This window comes from Megalops cyprinoides, chromosome 6, assembly GCF_013368585.1.
Source record: "Megalops cyprinoides isolate fMegCyp1 chromosome 6, fMegCyp1.pri, whole genome shotgun sequence".
NCBI classification, from domain to species: Eukaryota; Metazoa; Chordata; class Actinopteri; order Elopiformes; family Megalopidae; genus Megalops; species Megalops cyprinoides.
This window is the reverse complement of record NC_050588.1, coordinates 12,510,739-12,533,439: the sequence shown is the minus strand read 5'-3', so window position 1 is coordinate 12,533,439 and position 22,701 is coordinate 12,510,739. Positions and strand designations below refer to the sequence as shown.

Sequence of the window (22,701 nt, the reverse complement as noted above, 5' to 3'; positions counted from 1 at the left end):
AAAACACTGGCGTGACTTCCAGCAAGAGAGTATGGGGGGGCCACAGAATGTGTTTTATTTGACAGTCACTGAAGCAGTATGCCACTTCAAAAGAGGGCCTGCAGGCTCAAGGTAAGTATGGATCACACACCTTGCCTTCTAACACTGCCCACACAGTCCTGGCTAGTTTACCAAACAGTCTGAAGACACAGCAAAATGCACTGAAAGGCAATCGATCCATTTGTAACTGACACAATGGACTAATCGCCATCCATCTATCAAACACAAATCACAGAATACATTTTTGGGTCATTTCATTAAACAATTAATTACAAGATTCTTGGTTGTAGCTGTGTTTCGACCTTGATGCGTAGAGCTTTCTGTAATCAAGCCACGAGTCCACAAAATTCAAAATGGCGGACAACAGAAAGGATAACTGTGACTGCTGCTGACCATGTACAAGCTGTACAAACAGTACAGCAGATGTGTACTGGACAGGACTCATCTTGTCCTCGGCCAAAACATAACGTTCTCTCTACATTGCAAGAACGTTATGTTAAGCCGAGTTCATCCCGACCACAGAGGTCAACAGGGCTCTGAACCTTCACGCTGTACATCTTACACTAAGAGGTACAAATTGGCCAGCACTTACTTGCTAGCATCGGCCTTCATGTAACATGAAGGACGGTTCTGACACCACACATCCTGAGCTTCCACATTTGGTCTACCTCTACCTTCCTCTCTCCAGTTCTCCATCGGGTGGGCCTGGTCGACTCATTTCTTTTGTCGTGTCACCGTTTGTCAGACAAGACACAAATTAAGGCATCAACAATGAACTGCAAAATAGAGAGAAGCTTTCCTGTGGGACCAGATAAAAACATACACAGCTTTACACTAAAAATTCACAATAATGCCACTACACCCTCTTAGAGAGTGATACATGTCGAAGGTTGAAAACGCAAACAGAGAAAAATGGCATTGCTCAACTCACGACAAAGCTTGAGGAATCTGAGACATTCTCACAAAAGGCGTTAAACTCCAGTTCCCTTTTCGACAAGGGTAACTGCAAATATGAACTGGGAGAGAACATCAGACGTGAGACCAGTAGGGCTGAACAGGTGCATGGGTCACAACCTCTTCTGACTGACCTGGTCACCCTCCCTTTCCAAATGCTTTAGTAAAGAGATATGATTTTGATTTTTTTTTCTTTAAAATCAAGATACATTTTATTTTTTTTTTTCTTAAAAAACAAACATTACAAAAAATCTGAAGAGGAAAATTAAAACAAAACAAAACAAAAAAAACATTTAATTATTAAAAAAAAAATAAAACAAAACAAAAAAATTGAGATGCCTGGCACAACGGATTGAACTGTTATGGATGCCTGCCATGAGTGTACACAGAATCCTAGGGCTCGTCTTTGATAAAATGAACCGTTTACATTACAGCAACCATTTGACATGCATATCAAATTGGAGCTTGAAACAAACAAAATGAGAAAGCAGGATAAAGTCAACAAGAGTTTCCAAGTCTGAAAACGAATACTAGAGTTTTGATGAATATGCCAAGCACATGCCAAGTAGCTAAAGCCCTCCAAAGGCTCTTGAATTTTAAATGCTTGGTACAACAAACCAAACACTTTCCATGTTTTTTTCCTTCCACAGAGCGGCTTTTGGTGCTTTTTAACGCACCTGTGCTGGTTAACACTATTGGCCGGGATTACAGGGCACTGGCGAATGGAACACGCACGCCAAGCTTCCGTGAACGCGTCAGGAAAAAGGCAAGCAGCCAACAGGATCTCAGCATTCACGTTTGCAGTCGGCATGGTTTCCGCCTCAATAAACTGGCCCATCTGCGTCACGATGTGCGAGCCTTCCCAGGCGACGATACGAACGGCCTCTCTGTACTCCAGTCTCCGTGCGCTGGGAGGGTGTGCGCGGGCTACCCGCTGCGCTTCCGTCTCCTTCACATCAACACCCAAACCGCAAATACTGCATTGTGTACACAGATCAATATATGACCTGTGCAGATATAACAAGCTCACAGGAAACAGGAAAAAGGGGTAGTTCACATAAAGTTACACAAGGGGGCGGGTAGGGGGCAATGCCGTTTCATATCCGTTTTAATTCCATGATGCGCACGATTCATAAGTGTTGAAAATATTCTCAACTTCCGGTTTCTGGTGGACTGAAATGAAGCAATGACATGATTTTCACCACTCTGACAGGGCAACACCGAGCTAGTACCACATCTGTACCAGTTAAAGTGGCTTCACACAATCACACATGCGTGCGCACACACACACGCGCACTTATATAACATCCTCTGACAACACACCTGTTCATCAACAGGGAATTAAGGGAAGTGACTGAGGATGGATAGTGTTGTACAAACAGTAAAAACATTGTCATGATAAGACAAACTTTCTGCCACTCAGAGTCTATGGAGACACCCGGGGGGAGCTGCGAGTCACTTACCGTGACCAACACCGTGCTAGTCGCCCTCTGGGAGTTGAGTGAGCATAACAGTGTAATTACAATCATGGAGCCACCCAACAAGGCGAGCTAACACAGGACCTTTTTCCCCAAACCATCTGCTAGCAGGACGGCTGCATGTATCATGAGCTCCAATGAAGGGCACACATTCTTCTGGGAGTTTTCAAACTGACTGGGGCAAACGCAGACGCCAGCTAGCGCCCATCTTAAGAATACTCAAACCGTTAAACCTATCAGAGCTCTTTCCACTAGTCTGCGCGCACACAATTTCCACACAGATCTGAGCTGCAGCTTGAATACTGCGGAGGGACAAAACAAATAACAGTGATTGGGAATCTCTGGTAAGCAGCTGCCCTTGCCCTGCCCTCAGACAGACAGACAGACCCACGGACACTTCTGTGTTTCTGCGTCAGTACATCCGGCCCTCCGCCACTCGCTCTCCCATACAAGCTCACACTCTCACATGCACACAAACAAGAGTCCTTGGAGAAATGGTATTTAAAAGGCAAAAACAAAAACGAAAAATAATTAAAATAAATGTCCAAACCATTGAGCCAGGCCAATATGGAAACTGAAATCCGCAAACACTAAAGAAAAAAAAATAATAAAAAAGAGGGGAGGGGGGGGGAAACAGACAAAAGGTAAAACCGAAAGGAGGGGGGTTTCACTGTCGGGACCCGGCTAGTCTTCCCCAGACGGAGCTTCCTCTTCCGATATGTCGTCCTCTTCCTCGGGCGCGTCCTCTGTCTTCTTGGGGGGAGGGGAAGCTTTCTTCTCCAGCTCGTCCTCTTCCTCCTCCTCAGGGGGGCTCTCTGGGTCTCCCTCTTCCTCTTTGGGCGAGGACTTCTCCAGGGCCTTGGCTGCACCGGGGCGCCCCTTGCCTTTGCCCTTCATGGGGCTGGGGGTCACTAGGGACACCAAGGCACAGTTAACTTTCGGGGTAACGTCACTACACACTATGAAACCATTTTGGTGAAAAAGAGGGCAGGGGACAGAGGCATTAATATAAACGGAACAAGCGACAGCTTAAGCAAAGAGGTCTGTTTCAACAGGTGCAGTGAGGTATTGCATCGGAAGGAAGAAAAAAAGGCAAAAATAACACTTTATAGTGTGATCTTTAAAATGTTTAATTCTACCAAAAATGTAAAAATCTTATTAGATCTGCTGCCACAAGTTAAGAACTTAATAGCCTCACTCATGCCAGAGGTACTGACAGCCAGCTGCTCTGTAATTAAACTGCATGCCTGTTGTGAGTTAGGTAGGAAGACGGTTGCCAACATGGCAAAACCATTTCACTGATGTAGGCAGTATACTGAAGCGAATCTTTTATCCTCATCGTAACAAAAGAACGTTGGGTGAGGACTTCTTAGGAATGCAGTTACGACATTTGATCATTCAAGGAAAGCTCTAAGTCTGTAATCCTAAATAATAGTTTCAACTTTCCAAAGCATTTGAAAATCAGTCAGTTGAGGGGACAATTGAAAACGTAATTGGCACCATTAAGAAATGGAGAATTAGCATTATTGCCCACAGCAAGCTGCGTATTGGGCTAGATGGCCAATATAAAGATCCTTAGCATCTGGTTTACAAAAGAATTGCTTCCATACTGGCTGTGCTGAATAAGAGTGCAATTATGACATACGCAGGGCGGTAAGTAGGGATATGTCCAACATACGCAGCAAATGCATATTTGGATGATACCAAATTGGAACCATAACAGCTAGAATGATGCTATAAATGGAATGGCAAACTAGCATTTTACACAATATAAGAGATTGATGACCTTGTTAAGGTGTCTGCCAAACACTGAAAGGGCCCCTGTTCAAAACTGAGATTATATTAGGAAGCAAGCACTGGTAATGCGACACACTTTTGTAATGCAAGTATATTATGTTCCTAAAAACCACCTAACAATCTCAAAATATTCATAAAGCTTTATGCATATGTAAAAATAACTGGTACACTTCAGATTATTTCCACTTACGTGGTGCTTATGCACTAAACTTAAGTATCAGTAAGGGTAAACTGGAATATGATCACCAGTATGACATTTTTCAAACATATTTACCACACAGTCTCTTACAAAGACTCTAAAGTATGTAAACACCACTGAATAAATGCAGCTATGTGGCTGTTTTCATTTTTACCTAGTGCTTATGAATAAGAAATATACACCTTACAATAGTTATTCAAGGCATGATACTGTTTACACCACCTGAATTTGCATATGACAATAACTTGTTCACTGTGCTTTGTACAGCCTAGCTATTACAATCTGTGAATTCCATTTTAAAGCAATCCACTTGTTTATTTTCACCAAAACATATAATAGTGCAATATGCAGGTTATTTTGTTTCATTTTCTTGTTGTTTGTTAGCATTCAAAACAACAAAAGTATTAACCATTTCGCATTTTCAGAAACTCCACACTGATGTGCGAAAAAAGGCTGTCATGTGGTCTATGTGCAAGCGTGCATCATGTGACACGGAAGACATTAAACCTCCCTGGCACACAGCCACGGCCTGATTTTCAGAGAATGCTTCTCTGGCGCATCCTAATATGTAGGGGGACCATACATCTTCTTCTTCTCTGACATGTCCTCGTTTAGAGACGCATGTTTTAGGTCCCAAAACGAGGACATGTCCGGGAAAAAAGAGGACGTATGCTCACCCTATAATATGGCTGAGATGGGCAGTACCTGTGGCCTTTAGCCTGGGCTTGGGGGACTTCTTCTCCTTCCTCTCTGGCCTACTTCTCCTGATCACCTTCTTGCTCCGCTTCCTGGAGTGGCCGTAGTCGCTGTCGTCGTCGTCATCCACCATGAAGTCCTCGTCGCTGCCCTCAGACTCCTCTGTGAAGGGGGTGGGGGTGGGAGTTTAGTGACTCCTTGGGCTTGGTGGCCTAAGTGCAGTACACCTCACCTGGCACCTCTACAGACGTCCGTCTCTTCAGCACTCTGTCACTATAGGCTGTCATTGGCCAGCCTCGCATGAAGACCCACCCATTTCCAAACTTCTCTTTGAGAATTCTGGAAGCTGACGCTCTCAGAGTAGAACTCAAACTACATCAATTTACATACTGGGGCTGGGCGGTATATCGACTTTTTAAGGTATACGACAGCGTAACGTGCTTATTTATGAGTTCAGTGAGCTGTACCCCGACTGGGCTACACTGGCTAAAATTGCCTGTGTGCTGCCCGTGTCAAGCATGACAGCAGAGAGGGGCTTCTCTCTGCAGAATTGAATTAAGACGGAGCTGCAAAGTCGTCTGGAAGAGGAGAGTGTGACGCGGCTTATACGCATTGCAAGCTGCAAAGATACATTGACACGTTTGATTTCAAGTAGGCAGCAGAGGACTGCAATGAAAAAGGAGAAAATAAAGGAGAAAATAAAAGGAGAAAATAAAGTGGTACCTGGTAGCCTACAGGCTACATTCGATGCCATGTAGGCCTAGCCTTTTTTTTTAAAAACAGGCTACAGATGTTACAGGTTACAGATGTTTCGTAATAAGCCAACATTTTAGTGGCAAATGTTGAGGTTTTGCTCAATTGTTACTGTTTGTTTTGCTTAATCGTTACTGTTCATTAAATAGTCAAACTGATTTGAGGTCGCTGTCATTCTTTTGTCAACGTAGGTGTACATTATATTTGCCTTTGTAACACAGACTGTTATTGAAACTTGACCGGTAAGTTTCAAATTTGTCCGATAAAATAAATTCTTTCCGGACACCGGACCGGCAAGAAAAAATCCTAGCAGAAACCCTGTGACATCTCACATGCGGGGTTGACTTACAACTGAACATTTAGCCCACTTTGTAGAAAATACCGAGATATAAGGCTGGGCGGTATAGTCGTCGCAATATATTGAATAGCTATTTTTAGCGTAATAACAGTTGCCCCCGGTATGCGGCGTTAGGTTTCTTCCCGTATTGTTTTCCCTTTAGTCATACCTGACGCGGGAGCACACCTCAGTTCAGTGAAATGCCTCTGGGGCAGAAAAATATCACATATGTTTGTTAACTTACCTATTAGCTTTGAAAAACACATAGCATACGTTTTCACTCTTCAGGGTAAGAACAGAAAGGGCCTCTTTGCTCAGCTTGCGTCATCATTTTGTCTATAGCATATAGCATTATGTCTATAGTGCATTTTAGGACTGTGTCAAGCCTGGCATTTAACATTCCAAGTGTCTCAGCTTCCACACATTAAAGTCTCTGCTCCATTTTTCCACATTACCATTCATCACTTGTTTCCCCAATGGAAAGGTTACTGCCTAGTCACTTACACACACATACACCTTTGACAAACTTTCGCAGCAACCGCGGACTTCAGAGACCTGTATTGAGAGGCTAACAATGCTCAGCAAACTAACCCAGTTCCTTGTAATTCTGCATTCAGGTCTGACAGCTTAACCACTCCCCAGCACATGGCTGAATAGGGTCCCGAGACACTCTGCCGTAGGCACAGCTCATGTAGGATTCTCCAGCCTGCTTGTGTACGTTACCTTGGCTCATAACCCAAAGCCTTCTGCCTGTCCGATTCTGTTGCTTTTTGACACTGTTGTTGTACCCTTGAACAGGATACTTTGCCCAAATTGCCTCAGAAAATTTTAAGCGGTATACACGTACGCCATGTATGTCACCCTGGATAAGCACAACCGCTAAGCAAAAGCGCACATTTTAATCAGATGACTGTGATGGGTAAATCAAAAACACAATACTCTCTTCCTCATACCATACCTCCACAGATAGTGTTAAAACTGTTATCCTATGCCTCAAAATGTTCTACTAACTCCAGTCTCAGGAGAGTCTTAAAATCCAAAGTGAAGGTCATGCCACGAAGCTTTGCTCAGACCAAACAAACCCACCTTTTATTATGTGGCGAGTAATTCGTTTTAACTGCCAGCACACTGTGGACTACGGGGGGGCTTTCCGCAGACCCCAGTTAACCGTTCTCAAGGATAAGCCATATCAGACTGAACTAGGTCAAACAAGCGATTTGGCTCGTGCAAAGCACGCCGGTGCCCCGTGCTTACGGTCCACGTAGGCCTGCTCTTCGTCATCGCGGTCCTCGTCCTCGCTGCCCCCGTCCCCCAGCAGCATCTCCCTCTGTTTGGACACCGCTTTGGAGGCGGCCTGCCGCACCTGCCGCACCTTCTTGCTCACCTCCCGCTCGTCGTCGCTGTCTTCTGAGGGGAGCCCCGCCCCAACCCCCAAACACACGGTCTCACAATAGTACCCAAGGTCCCACGCATACTAAGGTGTCAGAATTCATTTCAGTTAGTCCCTGCCCATGATAGTCTATATTTTATAAGAGATAACAGTAAATCTCACCTGATGAAAGCACTAACATTCTCAAAAATATCCATTAGGAAGAAATTATTTTATACAGGTGTGTCGAGCGTAGTCATGGTGACATACTATAGCAGAAATGTCAGTCATACATGAGTAAAGGAGAGCAGGATGGAATTTATAAAATGCAGATAGGAGAACACAGACCTGTATGCAGGTGTGAAACAATCTGCTGTTTAGCTAGAGTACTGCAGGTATGCTTCTTGCTACTGGCAAAACAACGTAGCTCCAATGTGTAGTAGTCTTACAATACAGTTCCTTTGGGAGTTAAACTCGCAAAGCTCACGCGGAACATACCTGTATCTCGTTTCCTCTTCGGTGTCCTTCTGCTAGCTTTCTTTCCCTTCTTCCCCCTTTTGGTGTCGTAGTCGCTGCCCCCTTCCTCGTCATCCTCTTCGCCAAAATCATTGTCTTCATCGCTACCAAAGTCATCTGAAAATGGAACACAACACAGACCCTCAGTCCCTTGCTGGTATTAATTTTCACCATAGAAATGGGGGAGTTCTACAGCCTTGGGAGGATTCGCTCTGTGGAGCAGTCTAGGACCTCTCAGTACACGTGGTGCGGGGAAGCCATTAAAATTATGCACGTGTGCGGTTCACAAGTCCACACTGCAGAGATACTACAGAGATACAACACTGCAGAACCTGAAGATGTCAGAGCTTATCTTTACTGCCCTTTGTGCTGAGAACCCGTCATGAGCTTCATGCTGTGTATCTAGTACAGTTTAGAAACAGCAGGATGTTCTATGGAACAGCAATTACACTAAAATTGTTGGGAGGTTCAATACTTACCTGCTGAATCATTTTTGGGTTTGGAGAGCTTGTCATCAGAATCGTCACTGGAAGAGGAAAAACAAAGTTTTTAGCTTGCAGGTTTAACTAGTGGTTTTTGGAAAGGTGCTGAAATATTGTGCTTCAGCTTGGCAAAATGCCATCCATGTAATATCTACTCACATTATTCCACAATACAGCAGCTTTGCTGAAGAACAAACTGTCCACTGAGACATTAAAATTGAAGAATGACTGAATGGTGTAGAACTGAATGCTGATTAAGACCTCATGCCATAAGAATAATGATTTTTTTATCGTTACCAGAGGGCCCTTCCACATTATTTTAACTCCTGTGTACATCTTTGACCTCTAAACATATTAGTGCTTCATTCACGGCTTATTGACGTGCTGTAAAACTCATGGGAGCCGCCCCCACTGACACTGAAATATTTTGATGAATATCTCTTTTCGCTCACATACCTCGAAAACAAGCTGTAAAAAAGAATCCCTGGGACTGATCTCGTCCATCTATTCAGTGTGCAAAGATGTCATCTTATCTTGAATATCCAAGATCCAAAGATTGTGTGTGTGTGTGTGTGTGTGAGATGACGGAAGGTCATATACGTGCTCTGTTTGAAGGGAGAGCCGCTTCACCTGTCCTCCTGCGAGTTCTTTCCTGACCTCTTCTTGTGCTTCACATCTCTTGGGGTCGCACGCATCTTTTTGGGCCTCTCCGAGTCTCTGCCATACTCCTCATCTGGGGATTGGGGGGGGCAAAGGAATGCACATTAGGCCCTTGGGCACGGAGCAGAGAGCCACTGGTTAAAAACACAGCGGTGAAGTGTCTCCGCTGCTACTGGGAAACAGTGCAGGAGGCCACACACAGACTGGACGCTCCAATTACACTGACCGTTAAACTGCGGTTACACGTGTTCTGGGGCTCCTTCTGCCCCCGCAGGACAAGAGGAGGAAACAAGGCAGACAAGGGCCGGGCGGCTGAAAATAACACTCAGTAACACACCCTGGCCAAACGCTCCTGAAAGGTCCGAGCAAGGAGCAGAGGAGCACAAACGCAAGGGGGCCAAAATGACACGAGGCTTCTAGGAGTGGACGGGAGGGGTGCAGATCAATCAATCTGTCAATTTGTGATGTTTCTGAAAGTGTAGTATCTCTTGTGATCCATCATAAAGCCTTTTTGCACTGAGAGCCTTATGGCTTTATAAGAGAAATATTCCCCAGACAAACAGCAAGACAATCATTTTATAGCTGTATGCAAATCAAGACAGACAGGGGATGAATTCACGTATTGGAATATTCCTTGGTGCTCTACAGGTAAATGTTCACCAACAGTGACACCATCTGCGAAAAATGAAAAACTCGCAAACGGCTTAATCTTCAAACAGCGAGTCTTTTGTTGATGACAACATTTCAGCACATGTCTTCATCAGCAACAAAATAATTAAGCCAATAAAAAGCAACTTTGGAGACTGACCTTGGTAGTTCAATTTCAGAGAAGTTACAATAAAACCTTTGTATTTTCACAGGTAGAGGTATGCATAAAAGGTCATATTAATTTTGATTTGGCTGGCTATTGTAGTTCTGCAATCAAAGACTTTGATTGATTTTTAAAAAATAAATAAATACATAAAATAGATAAATGATCAAATCTTCACTTCCAATTAATCCTCCCAATTAATCAGATATTCATCAGGGGTCCTGGGCTCACCTGCATCATCAGACTCCTGGAACTGAGAGTAATTCACCACCTTCCTGTTCCTGTGGAAACACAAAAGGCAACCATTGTCAGGAAAAGCATACATTCCATCTCATCAGTGGCCCGACAGCCGCATATCAAACTCCCCAAACTGCTGTTGTGTTTGACGTGTTCATACATCGAACACCACACGAGAGACCCCCTGGTACTGGCCTGGGTTTCTGATCACAGAAGCCACTTGTAAGGAGATAGCAACAGGGTGACCCACACGTGGGGCCTGACATCACGTCTGGTGACAGCCAGGATAATGAATGCTCAAATGACAGGCAATAAAAAGCATCGGGTGACACATCTGCTCAATCAGCATAGAGCACGACAAGAAGGTGAGAAGACAGGGCTCCTTGCAATTAGAGGTGATATATGCATATTTCCCTACAAGAAGTGCAATGTTGTCACCAGATGTTCAAAATCTTCATGAGTGATGAGCAACTTTCACACCAGCAGTGCTGGCCAAATACCATCACTGCAATGCTGGCATTGCTCACCAATACTCCATTTACACTGCCATCTACTGCTGAGAGAATTACACCAAATCGCTTCTTAGTTCCTTTTCACGTACACAAGCCAAATGCCTGTACCACTGCTATAACCTGATGCCAAATTACTACAAGGGCCACCATTCCATTTTGTTTGAAGCAAACTCACATGTGCTTAATGTAAAAAAAAAATGCTTCTAGTGATGCAGGACACTAATATCACCAATAGCAATCCTTTGGCAGATCCAATTATGACCATTGTTATTAAAGGTTCAGAAAGGAATCCAGTGTTTTCAATTGCTTTCATGGCTAGGTCTGTTAACACAAAAACGGACACCCATCTAAATAGTGGAAAATGCAGGCAAACCGAAGGGACTGGTTTGAGTGGATCCTTAAGAAGAGGTTTGCATACTGTGATTTTTTTTGACTGCAATGATTATTTGGAGAATTTGAATAATTTCAGTAAAGAAAAAAATCCATTACAATCCGACATTGTGAAAGCATTGGCAAATTTCGAAATGGTGGACGCTGGGCTGTAAACCAAAAATTCCGCACTCAGAGACGGGTAAAAACATTAAGTGATTTACACTTCCACTGTAAGTAAATAAACCTCGCGTGTGCTGCACTCTGTGTAAAGGCATTCTGGTGCAGCAACACAACCTGCGTGCCGGACCATTTGCAAAGACAGCATCAGCATGGGCTGCAGGAACCAGAGGATGTGACTCAAGTCTGCATAAATTAGCACTGAACAATTATTTTAACAATTCACTCCCAGCTTTTTAGAACCAGATAAATGGACGTGACCCTTTGCTGGCTAAACTGTCCAGTTGATCAACTCCGGATAAACTGTCTCCTTTGTCTGTATGTCTTGACTCATTTATAATTCACTGATCATTTTGATGCATTACTTCCAACTCACCTAACCTTGCTCAGCCAGATGTATGTACTTGATGAATAAATGCTGAATTACACCCCTGCTCAACACAGATGATCAGTTGGTATGTCTCTCATATGTGGGAGATTTGCTGAGCACCCACTTGTCACCCATCTAACAAACATATTATTGGATAGCGTGAAGGCGTGGCTTTAAGTCAAGGCACCACTTCATGCCGGAAGCTCAAGGTGGTGTTCTGTGTAAATAAAGGTGCAGAAGCTTTGCAGGTAAACAAGGCTAGAACAAGCTCAAAGAAATCCTCTAAATCTCCATTTTGGCGACACACAGACTCTGGTTGGAAGATATACGACAGACTCGCTAAGGCGCAAGACTATCACTGATGGCCATCTGACTGTCTTGCAAGCTGAAAGCCGCTATGGCTCAACAGACAACACAGTGCTTTCCACACATGCATCTTACACTGCATTCAAGTCGTTGTGGAATTTCCTCTACCGCAAGTAAAAGTGTTTCAAGGTGCCAGTAAGTGCTGATCTAGGACCAGATTCCCCAATTACAATTCTTACCTTACCCATTACAAGGTAATCAGTAAAACCAATCCTAAAATAGCACTAATGGATAATTTCTACTTGAAGCATAAAACAATATAAATAGGGTCATTCCCTGCCTGAAAAAAGTCAGTACATCTCATGGATTGGACTATTTTGCGGGAAACAAAGACATATTAAAAACGACAAACAAATCAAGTGGTTTCACTTTATAACAGCTTATATTTGCCGACACAAAATTTTCTTTCAGACTAGCACAGCACATTTGCATGCAAGTGCACGGCTATCACCAACCTTCCACCATGTTGGTGACAAACTACGATGTTCAAATTACATAATCGCCTGGATGCAACTCCTCCTCGTTAGGACTGGCTGGCCCCTTGCAAGTCCTGTTCCATTTTTCTGCCCCTTTTACACCACTTCAAAACATTTTTCAAAACTTCCCCTGCTGGTCAATGGAAATCTGCTTACTGAGTGGAACAGGTTATGGAATAGTAAGACAACGTGAATTGATAGATACAGTTCCAAACAGCTCTGTAACCAGGCTTGGTGTTAACAGCAACAAAATACTACTTCTGTGAGCAAACAGCCAAACCTTTGAGCACAACACTGAAAAATCAAGCACCAATCCAAGTCACCATGTTCAGCCCTACCCTTTGTTCAATAACTTGAAATGACCTTTGCCAACCTTTTTTTTTTTTAAAGAGATAATGCAACAGTTTATAGGGGGGGGTATAGGAGGACAGGGCAGCATTACTGGTGCAAATAGCAAATGCATGGTAGACAGTGAAGGCGAGAGGCAAGCTAGTGTCTAGACAAGACACATGCACTTCTATTAACTTCATATTTGAATATTCTTTGGATCCCATGATTAAATATTTAAATGATGAAATCTCACTTTTTTTCCCCCCACAAGCATTAAATAAAACCTCAGTTCAGTGCGTGTAATGACTCACTGCACAGAGATATATTTGCACTCCTGCTCTGAGGCAGCTAAATTAATATCAGTGAATTATGTTATTTTATGGAGGCTTCTTAGGCTCTCCTTTATGAATATTTATGAGGAAAAAAACAACAAGCTGGTTTTTATCTTCATTATTTTTAACAAGCATCTGAACAGTGATCCGTAAGTAATTTTGTTGTGGACTTGAGAATGCTGAAAACCCAGGATGATTACAAAACACTGATAAATCACGGAATCTGCTTCAGTTCAAATTAAAAGTAGAACTGGAGAAACACTGTTTTGTTCTGGTATTTGTAAACACAAAAGGCTACCTGGAACATAAGCTTTTAGATTCTCCTGAACATATGTCCTGGGGATCTATGTGGCCCAATGTAGCAAGATGCCTACACAACTACACAATTTCTACTGTAAGAAATTGTAATTTTTATAATAAAATGAATGTTCATTAGGAAATGTAGCATTTATCATAAACTTCCAAAACTCACGGGCTTACTGAATCTTAAGATACCGAAAACTTGGGGGGAAATACCCGAACAATATGGAATGTTAGAGAACGACACATTTTATATGTATCAAAATAAACCTGACAGGGCAGTGGTTCATGTTAGCTAACTAGCTAGACAATATAGAATGGGTATTTAGTTCACCCCCTAGACAGCTTGCAAGCTCTAGTTTTTCATTTTATCCTTATTAGCTAGGTAATAAGTTCCTTCAATACTACAATCTTCAATACAACACTAAGGTATGTCAATACTATGAATACTAACAAACTATGTTGCTGATAGGTTTGCCAGCCAGCTGGTTAATCAGCACAGAAATAATTCTCACAGCTGCACTGAATCTGATCAGAGCATTTCAAAATGGACTTAACTATAAACAAATGATTTGCAAAACCTATATCATTTAGTCAAATCAAACTAAGCAAAATAAAAGATTGTAGCCATTTCATTAGAATATTTTATTTTGTGTTGTTAGCACCATTCAGCACCTCCCACATTGTAGGATACAGAGCTGGCGCTGGTTGGTGTGGCGAAATTGCTAGGTCTGACCAATATTCAAGCTGCATCTCTGTAGCTTTGGGCTAAACTGTCTGAAGTCATGTGGTGTCCTCAAAGCAAGCACTCCAGAGTGCAATGGTCTGTGAGGCACACGGGAACGCTGCTGTGAATCTGACGATACATGACCTCACAAGGATTCACGAGACGTGAGCAGAAATGGGACAAATTATTTAACTGAGGTCTAACGTCTTTTTCCTGTGACTGACTCTTTTGTGCAGTTTCCCTGTGAATTTCTTGTTTGTAGCTGCTTAAACATTTGTGGGGCAGGAGGCACACACTGGAATCTTCACAACAAACATGCAGCTGCGTTTCTGAACTACCACTAAACATAGGGCTGGAGGTATTTAGTGATGACTATATCAAACGAATTTACCACACTAAAGAAAAAACAAATAAATAATCAATTAATTTTAAAAAAGGTCCAGTGAACACAATGATGTATTGGGTGAAACTTCAAAATTCACAGTATTTTACTGCTTCTCTGTCAGCAGCCCCTGTGCTACAGGATATAAAATTAAGAGTCAAATTTGGCTCATTAATAGAAAATGGAGGACTGATGAAGCTCATCTGCTGTCTTGATGGAACTCACACCTTTTCAACCTTCAGCAAAGGAATAACATCACAGTTATGCTGATGACAGTAGCGGGGGAGAGGAGATACGAGAGTGTATCTGAGTATCTGAGTGGCAGGCCTGTTCATTCAACTTTTATGAGGTCTGATTTCACCTTGTTCTCCAGTCAGGACAAGGTGTCTCTTGTCCTTAAAAATATAGACTACCTACCTACTCAAACACCCAACGGCTTTCAGATTAAATAATGAAGAACTGTCAGTGCAAAGAATTTCTGTGCTTACTCAGTTTCCAGTGGTGACTCGTCTGAATTACAAATGCAGCTTTGTTGCGCTGTTTAGTCCATGATTAAGATATTTTACACACATAGTGCAGGAAATAATGTCAAGATTAAACATGGATAATCTTTTCAAGCCCCGTGATCTATGGCACGTAATTGAAAATGTGAATAATTAAACAACAAAGTTACACAGAATATGGTAATACCTGTGAGAAATCTTGTGGTATTCTCACTGCTGGGAAACTCAGCCTTCGATGAAAAACAAACAAAACAATCCATGTCCCCAAATAAAGCCCTTATTTAGATAAGTTAAGTGCCACGATCCCAAAGGCAAATATTCACATTAAAGATAACAATTAGCTAACTAACATGGTAATTACCACTGGTTTCAAGACAAATTAGATCTTGTTTCGAGCAAATCATCATCAGAGGTCTAGTCAAAGCCCTTCTTACTCAACAGAAGTGTTAAAGTCATAGGCTTGTCATACTTCGGTAGTGCAAATAACATGTGGCATGGTGGGTCTTTCCACAGACCCAATGGTCTGGACCCCAGTGAATGTACCTTATGATAGTGAAAGAGCTCCAGTTTCCTAAACTCATTTGGGACGATGTGGAAGGTGGATTCACGATGTGAAATAGATCCCTCCTTCATGAGACAGGCAAGTAACGGGGGACATGGTTACAAGTGCATGGTTCCTTACTGTAACTCGAACTCTTGAGATCTTTGCCCGCAGTGGGGCTGTGGTAGGATGTTATGTTTGCCAACAAATTCAAAGATGTCTTTGCGCACGCTTTCCCCGCTTACTGAACTTTAACAAGGGTGAACATGGCATAGCAACTGGTCAAACATGAGATGACAACCAAGGTGCAGTGGTAAGGACTGCCGATCGGGATGAAGCAATGGAAGCTTAACTGATACGCCTGGCTTCCACACATCACGACTTACCGACTGCAGTGGGGGAGGGGTCAGTCACGTAATCTTATTAACTAGCTAGCTCACCTCAAAATAGTGTTGTGTTACCTTGCCATTGATGGGTACTTGGATAGCTGCAGTTCGTCACATTTTCATGAACATGCTCGTTGGCTCAAATATATGCAACGTAGTTAGCGAGCTGGCAATGTGGAAAGCTAGCTGTATACAAAACGCACTTGTTATCCAACTCGGTGTTTTATCCCCCAGAACATGACCTTTACGATAATCATGGCCCCCATACTGGCCCTCCGCTAGGGATGTTATTTTTTAGCTAGTTATCGTTATATTATTTTGCTTGTTAGCTAACAGTCTGGACAGTCACCCTTTTCCATGCAGCGTGGCTAGACAACTATGCGCTGCGTAGTTAGCACAGTAGCTAGTTAGCAACACATGTGAAGATGGCTTACTGACGAAGACACCGCTAACTAGTTAGCCAACTATGGCCCCAGACAAGCTACCTACTAACATATGGCTGTAATAAACTCAATTGTATTAGGTAGCGAGCAACATACGTAGCTAATAACCTAGCAAAAAAATCGAGCAGCAACGTAGCCTACATAGAGCAATTCAAGAAGGGGGTGTGGTAATTTCACAGACCCCCGCCCCCTCTCTGACATCATTCCAATACTGTGTTGGCTAGCTAGCTAATTTACTGCTACCAACGTGAAGGGTCCGCTGGTTCCTCCACCACCCCCACACAAGCGAACTACCTGATCGCCCCCTTTTATTGTTCACGTCTACAAACAAATGTTTACCGACGAGTAACCCCAAAAACGCTTCTGGAAAATAAAACCCACAAAATATCTCATACTTCGCAAGTAAAACGCAAACACTGCTCAACACAATCCCATCAATGAACCAATGACGACCATATCCAGTCTGGGATTTTATTACTGCCTCTCTCAGGCTGCCTTGGATGAATGGGTAGCCATATTTTCATTTTAGTTCGCCACTGCTAATTAAAGTAGGCTACGTTTTTCTTTACTGTCGGACACGGCCAAACAGAAATGTAACGCAGGGGTAGCGACCAGATGATGCCAAACTGGCTAACTGGCTAGTGTGGAATAGATGCACATTCGAAGCGCGCGCGAAAGGACGTGTAAGCTAGCTGGAACGCTAGCAAGCTATCGATAGCAAGCTAACCATCCCACACTGCAAGGATCACTGTTCGCAAATGGGTGTACGATAACGCGAAATTACAACCTTTTTGCTCAAATAAAACTAAACGTTACCCCACAGGACAACATGGCAGCAGTAACGTGTGTTTAGGTGGTCCACAACGTGCATGCCGTGCAACTACTAAGAGAACATACAGCAAACATACCTCACTGGTCTTGACATTTTGCAGAAATACTGTAGAGGTTAAAAAATGTAAAAAGAGAAAAATCCAAGGGAAATAAAAATGAAAGATTTCAGTTTTGCAATTGGGGACGTAATGCAACGTCACAAAATTCACCCAATTCCACGCGCAAAACAAAAAATAAAAAGAAGAAATGTGCTTTAAAAGGGATTTTAGTTTAATTTTACCCTCAGCTACACAAAATGGTGAATAAAACAAACTGAAACTGCAGGTTCTGCACAACCTATCCGCTTGCCATTGGGCGGATACTTGGCTGGAAGGACCGCCCATAATCACATCTTACTGGAGAATCTTGAAAAGCTAAATTTACAATTGGATAGTTCGAATCATCATTGGCCTTTTTATTGGAAGTGGTGGCTGCTCATCAGCTGCAGTGTCCCGCCCACAATCACCCTCCCCCTACACGGATAGGTTGAGTTCACACAGTTAAGAAAACAAAAAGAGGCCCATATTGGACACAAGCTGCTGCAGTTTATGTTCAAAATGAACAAAATGTAAGTGTACAAACACTGTTAGTATGGGGTTCTGCCATGGATGGCAGATTAATTGTGTGTGAGTGATGTCTAGTCTTAACCATTTAAGATTCAGAACGTTTTTGTGTGGGAGGGGTTCCTAAAAAGGCTCCTTCCCTGAAAGCATTACATTACCTGCATTTTGAAAATTATTTGCATTCTTGGAGGTGTTCTGTGCATCCCTGTAATACAGCACAGTACATTAAAAAGCACAACAGGTTTTGGAGTTTAACCCCTACTACTGCTAACTAGGCCATTACCTTTTGGTTTACGCTTGTATGTTCTGCACATGTGGTGGCAAAATAATAATACTACTACTACTACTACTACTACTACTACTACTACTAATAATAATAATAGTAATAATTAGTAAGATGAACCTGCTGAACATAAGAAGCCTCTGTTGTCACAAAGTGTCATTACCCCCCCCCCCCCCCCCCCCCCCCATACCCCTGCCCCTGCCCCTGCCCCTATATAGACCCATGCTGCATACTCAAAAGATGTGCACAGCAGCTTTACAAGTTTAAAAAAATACAGCAAAGACAAATAGTTTTAAGAGAAAAAAAAAAGGCTATGAATAATAGATGCCTGTACTAACAACTATTGCTGTAGCTGCATTTCACCATGTATAAACTGTCCAAACAAATGTTGGAGTTCTGGTAGTTTCATGATCATAAATAGCAAAGAAGTGGCATAATAAGTCCATGTTGCAAAATGCAGGACTGCTCCCGCTATCACTGGCATCCTACCGCAGTTAGTGTTTTCCCTCAGACAATGATGTGTTCACAAGAATTAGCATTTTATTTACTTTATTCACCCACTGAATCAAACAGTACATTCATTGAAAACAGCTTTTATAGCCTAGGGCTTCTCAACTGGAAATATGATATGTCACCATCACCACAAGCTTTAGAGAAATGCCTTTTGTTACTTGTGATGTTTTTATGAAGAATGTATTCAGTAGCATTGTTACAATTAACAGGACCTACCATATTAATATGAATGTCTGCATAGCTTATAAACACATTTTACAAAAAATTAATTTGTGGAACCCCATTATGTTATTACTTCAAAAATTCCTTCTCTGCTACATTTTTTTTTTCTGGTGGAGACTCAAAAGGCTTCTCAACTTTTATGCTGGATTGTATAAATACATGGCAAGGGTTTGAATGGATATACTAAGAACTTATCAATCAGCCTTGATACGGCCATCTACATGGGATTTATTCAGTGTGTCCAATAACACACTGTCTCTGGATTGCATTTTCATTACCTATTTCCCATTTTAACAGGGAAGTTAAAATGAATTGTGAGTAACTGTTTATATTATGGAATTACATTTTTAAGGTAAGAAAGGACTACCAACAATGTTTCACTGATTCATCCTGAGTGCCCTTAAAGGTGAATGTACACTGAGCAGGAAACAGACAAATTCTTTTCAAAAAATGTATGAACCACGAATTAGAGAAAAAACAATAAGTTTAATTCATTCTGTAGATTTCTTTGCTCTTCTCAACTTCATTAAATTTGAATGTCTAGGTTTCAGAAGTGAACTTTTTTTGTGAACTGTGCAATGGGATTCTTGTGCAGTGGGACCCTAAGAGTAAGAAATCTCTGTAGCAAATCTGGTAAAAAAAAAAAAAAAAAAATCTAGTCAAATGTTTGCATGTGGCAAAGGGTCCCATGCATACATGGTTAGGGCATTTCCAAAGTCAGAACTGTCACTAGTAGGAGCAAGAGAACAATATGTGGTTTGTTTCCATCTGATACAGTCAAGTCCAGCTGGATGGTGCTTGCACTAAAAAGCCATTTCCACTTATGGTCGGCTGTGGGTGAAGTGACATATAAAAAGTCACTCCAGCTATGGTTAGCTACATACAACTCAATGTGGCCAAAGTGTAATCATAGTACATTTGTGAGAAGTAGGCATGTTTACGGAACCCATGAAGGTGGAAGTAGCCTGGCGCAGTGTCAAGTAAATAGGATGTCCAACAAACTGATGCTTAACGCTGCACACGTCCAGTCAGGTATAAGAATAGATATATGGGATAGATAGAGGAGGGGAAGCTATCATTTTTTTTACTCACACTGCAGTCTTTTCTACCCATTTCCTAGTTAGCTAGCATGAGTAAATGAAAATGACAAACAGATGTGGAAATATACCTATCGTTTATGTAATATTACAGACCTAACAGTGTAGCTGAGTACTAAAATCTGTCTAGTTGGATTATTTTCCCAGTTAGCACAATTTAGACATGTCTTCTTCTTCTCTGCTATCTCTGCTATGTCTCACATACTATGAGAACCTGTCCTCAGCTAAGGCTTACATAGAGGTAGTATAAGTGCAACAAAAACCACATTTACATTAAGATGTATCTGAATCCAGGCAAGTATAAGCATGCTATAACATGATGTTAATACCAGGGCCTCATCTGCCTAGGTTTTTAGCTCCTGTAAGACCTGAATTGACACAGAGATCAAATCTGTAACAGTTTGTAAGTCTATCATGAGACACTAAAACAGAAAAAGAATAAGATGGCCATCGCTGATCCAGCAGACATCAAATTAGCACACATTAATATCACAAAAAACAGGTTCTGGACCACTAGCAGTTTAGAGGGAGGTTTTTAGCTTCCCCTTCTTCAAGCTCATGAGCCTCTGTTGATAATATGCAATTAACAGTACAACAGCAACATTTTTCTTACATGTTACAAACACTGTTTTTAATGATCATTTTTACTTCAAAGCCATGAAAACCTTTTACCATTTCATATTAACAAACTGGAGTAAAAAGCCAAGCTACAATGAGCACTGGGTGAAGATGTTTACTACGGCAAGGTTGCACTGCATTTCAGAAATGTATTAGGTAGTGCTACAAAGCATGCCCTGATCTATAAACTGTGCAGCAAGAGATTGTCCTGTGCCAAATGGCCTCTGAAAGGTCAGCGGAAATATATTAAATGACAAGTCTTTCCTGTCAGGTTGAATATATGCTGTTTCTGTTTTCTCTGTGAAAAATAGCCTGGTCACACCGTGCACTTTGTGGCAGATCCTAGATGTATTTGACAAGTGCTCAGATACCCACGATTAGCCCTTGTGAAGCTGTCACTTTTAATAAAGAACCAGGAATGTGGGCCAAATATATGAAGTAACACTGGTGAAAGTTACAGCAGCCAACCTGACAAAGTGCTGTGGGTGAATTGCTCTTCCAACTGACATTTTGACTTCACTAGGAACAATTTTTATCGCACGATTTCAGGAAAAAAAACATCTTTGTGGATGGCTTGGTATAACTCAGACGAGTGCTTGCTTTCCAGTTTATGTGCCTCTTGCATTATTCTTATTATGGAAGCATTTAAACTCTCCATCATTTCAGTCTTTTGAGACTGCTGACAGGTTGATAACAGGTGACGGGGTAGTGGGCCCGCAAAAATGTAACTGCACATTGAAGCAACTCCAAATTTGCAGTCAAAAACACAATTAGGAGTCTTGTGTTTTAAATTATGTTCGGGAGGACGTCTTCAACATGTTCTTACCCTCTGTGCCATTGCCTTACACCTTGTTTTTTTTGCAGATGATAAAGTATGGATAAAGTCTGACCTTAATATGTTTATTTATCTTGAGTTGTGCAGATTACAGAAAAAAACCTACAGTCATGACATGTTTATTTTGTTCGATTGGCTTAAGCTCAGTGTGGATTCAGGAGGGGACTCATTGGTCCTTTATGCCCTGGCGTGTCTGGGACTGTAATACAATGGTAATTAGTCCCTGAGAGTCACCAGTCCTGGCACCAATGAGTTAGTGTGGAGAGCTCTTGACTGTTTGTTTCTCTGTGCGAACTTTTGTGTTGTCTACATAAGTGTAAGTGTAAAAAGCCAGAGGAGTAATGCTAGACTATTGCAAGAGTATAAGGGCTTTGTTACTGTGGAGACAGGGGCTCTGGGAGCTCTACCTGCTTCACAGGAGTACAACCCTGCACTTGAAGAGCAGTAGACAGGTCTCATATTCATGGAATATTCTCTTTCAAGATCTGGTCTGTGAGCATGAGTATGCTGTGACAAGGCAGTGCTGAGAAATATATGTAGTGTATGACTGCAAACACATGTGTGTTTGTATGTGTGTGTTTGTATGTGTACATGTGTGTATGTGTGTTTACTTGGAACAATCTCTCAGTGTTGGGTGGGGCAGTCTGATATGAGTAGAGGGCATGTTTCTATGGTTACCAGGTAAAGGATTGTTTTTTTTTTTGCTTTTGCTTTCCCTGAGGGTTCTCCCCCTCCTTATACCATACTACCCACAATCCTCAAACACAGCTCAGATGCAACTTGCTGGCATTTTGTTCAATGTGATGCTTAGAATCTGCTTCTATTTTTTTCCCTGCTTCTATTTTTTGTTCCCTCAGTACTTTCTCTACATTTAAACATAGCATTCCCTGCTTTTTAGTGTGTTTCCAGAGAGGTCACTGATCACCAAAGGCTGTTGTCTTTCGATGTTAACACAGATTAGTCCACCTTACATGAAATTCACATGACACACCCTGCTTAAATGGATTTCAGCTGGGTGCACTGAGAACAGATGTCCAATGCCATGCTGCAGATATGTTAACAAAAGGCCCATTCACATTCACACTGGAACTGAGAAAATCCAAGTTTGTGACTGGAATCATTTCATATTTCTTGTTTTCACATCAATGTTAAACA

At 42.1% G+C, this 22,701-nt stretch overlaps 1 protein-coding gene across 2 annotated transcripts; it reads right to left on the bottom strand.

The window, feature by feature from the left end:
- Positions 1-1,335: 1,335 nt before the first annotated feature.
- Positions 1,336-17,640, bottom strand: nucks1a (nuclear casein kinase and cyclin-dependent kinase substrate 1a). 2 transcript variants are annotated; one of them, XM_036531383.1, is made up of 8 exons: positions 17,454-17,640; positions 10,323-10,372; positions 9,251-9,353; positions 8,618-8,664; positions 8,121-8,255; positions 7,508-7,657; positions 5,173-5,325; positions 1,336-3,382 (listed from the first exon to the last, which is right to left on the bottom strand). In XM_036531383.1, exons 1-8 carry the CDS (start codon positions 17,468-17,470, stop codon positions 3,156-3,158), a joined length of 882 nt encoding a protein of 293 aa, XP_036387276.1. In that variant the 5' UTR covers positions 17,471-17,640; the 3' UTR covers positions 1,336-3,155. The 2 variants fall into 2 exon arrangements, with proteins under 2 accessions (XP_036387276.1, XP_036387275.1); XM_036531382.1 differs by having other exon boundaries at positions 7,508-7,660; positions 17,454-17,638.
- Between the last annotated feature and the right edge of the window lie 5,061 nt (positions 17,641-22,701).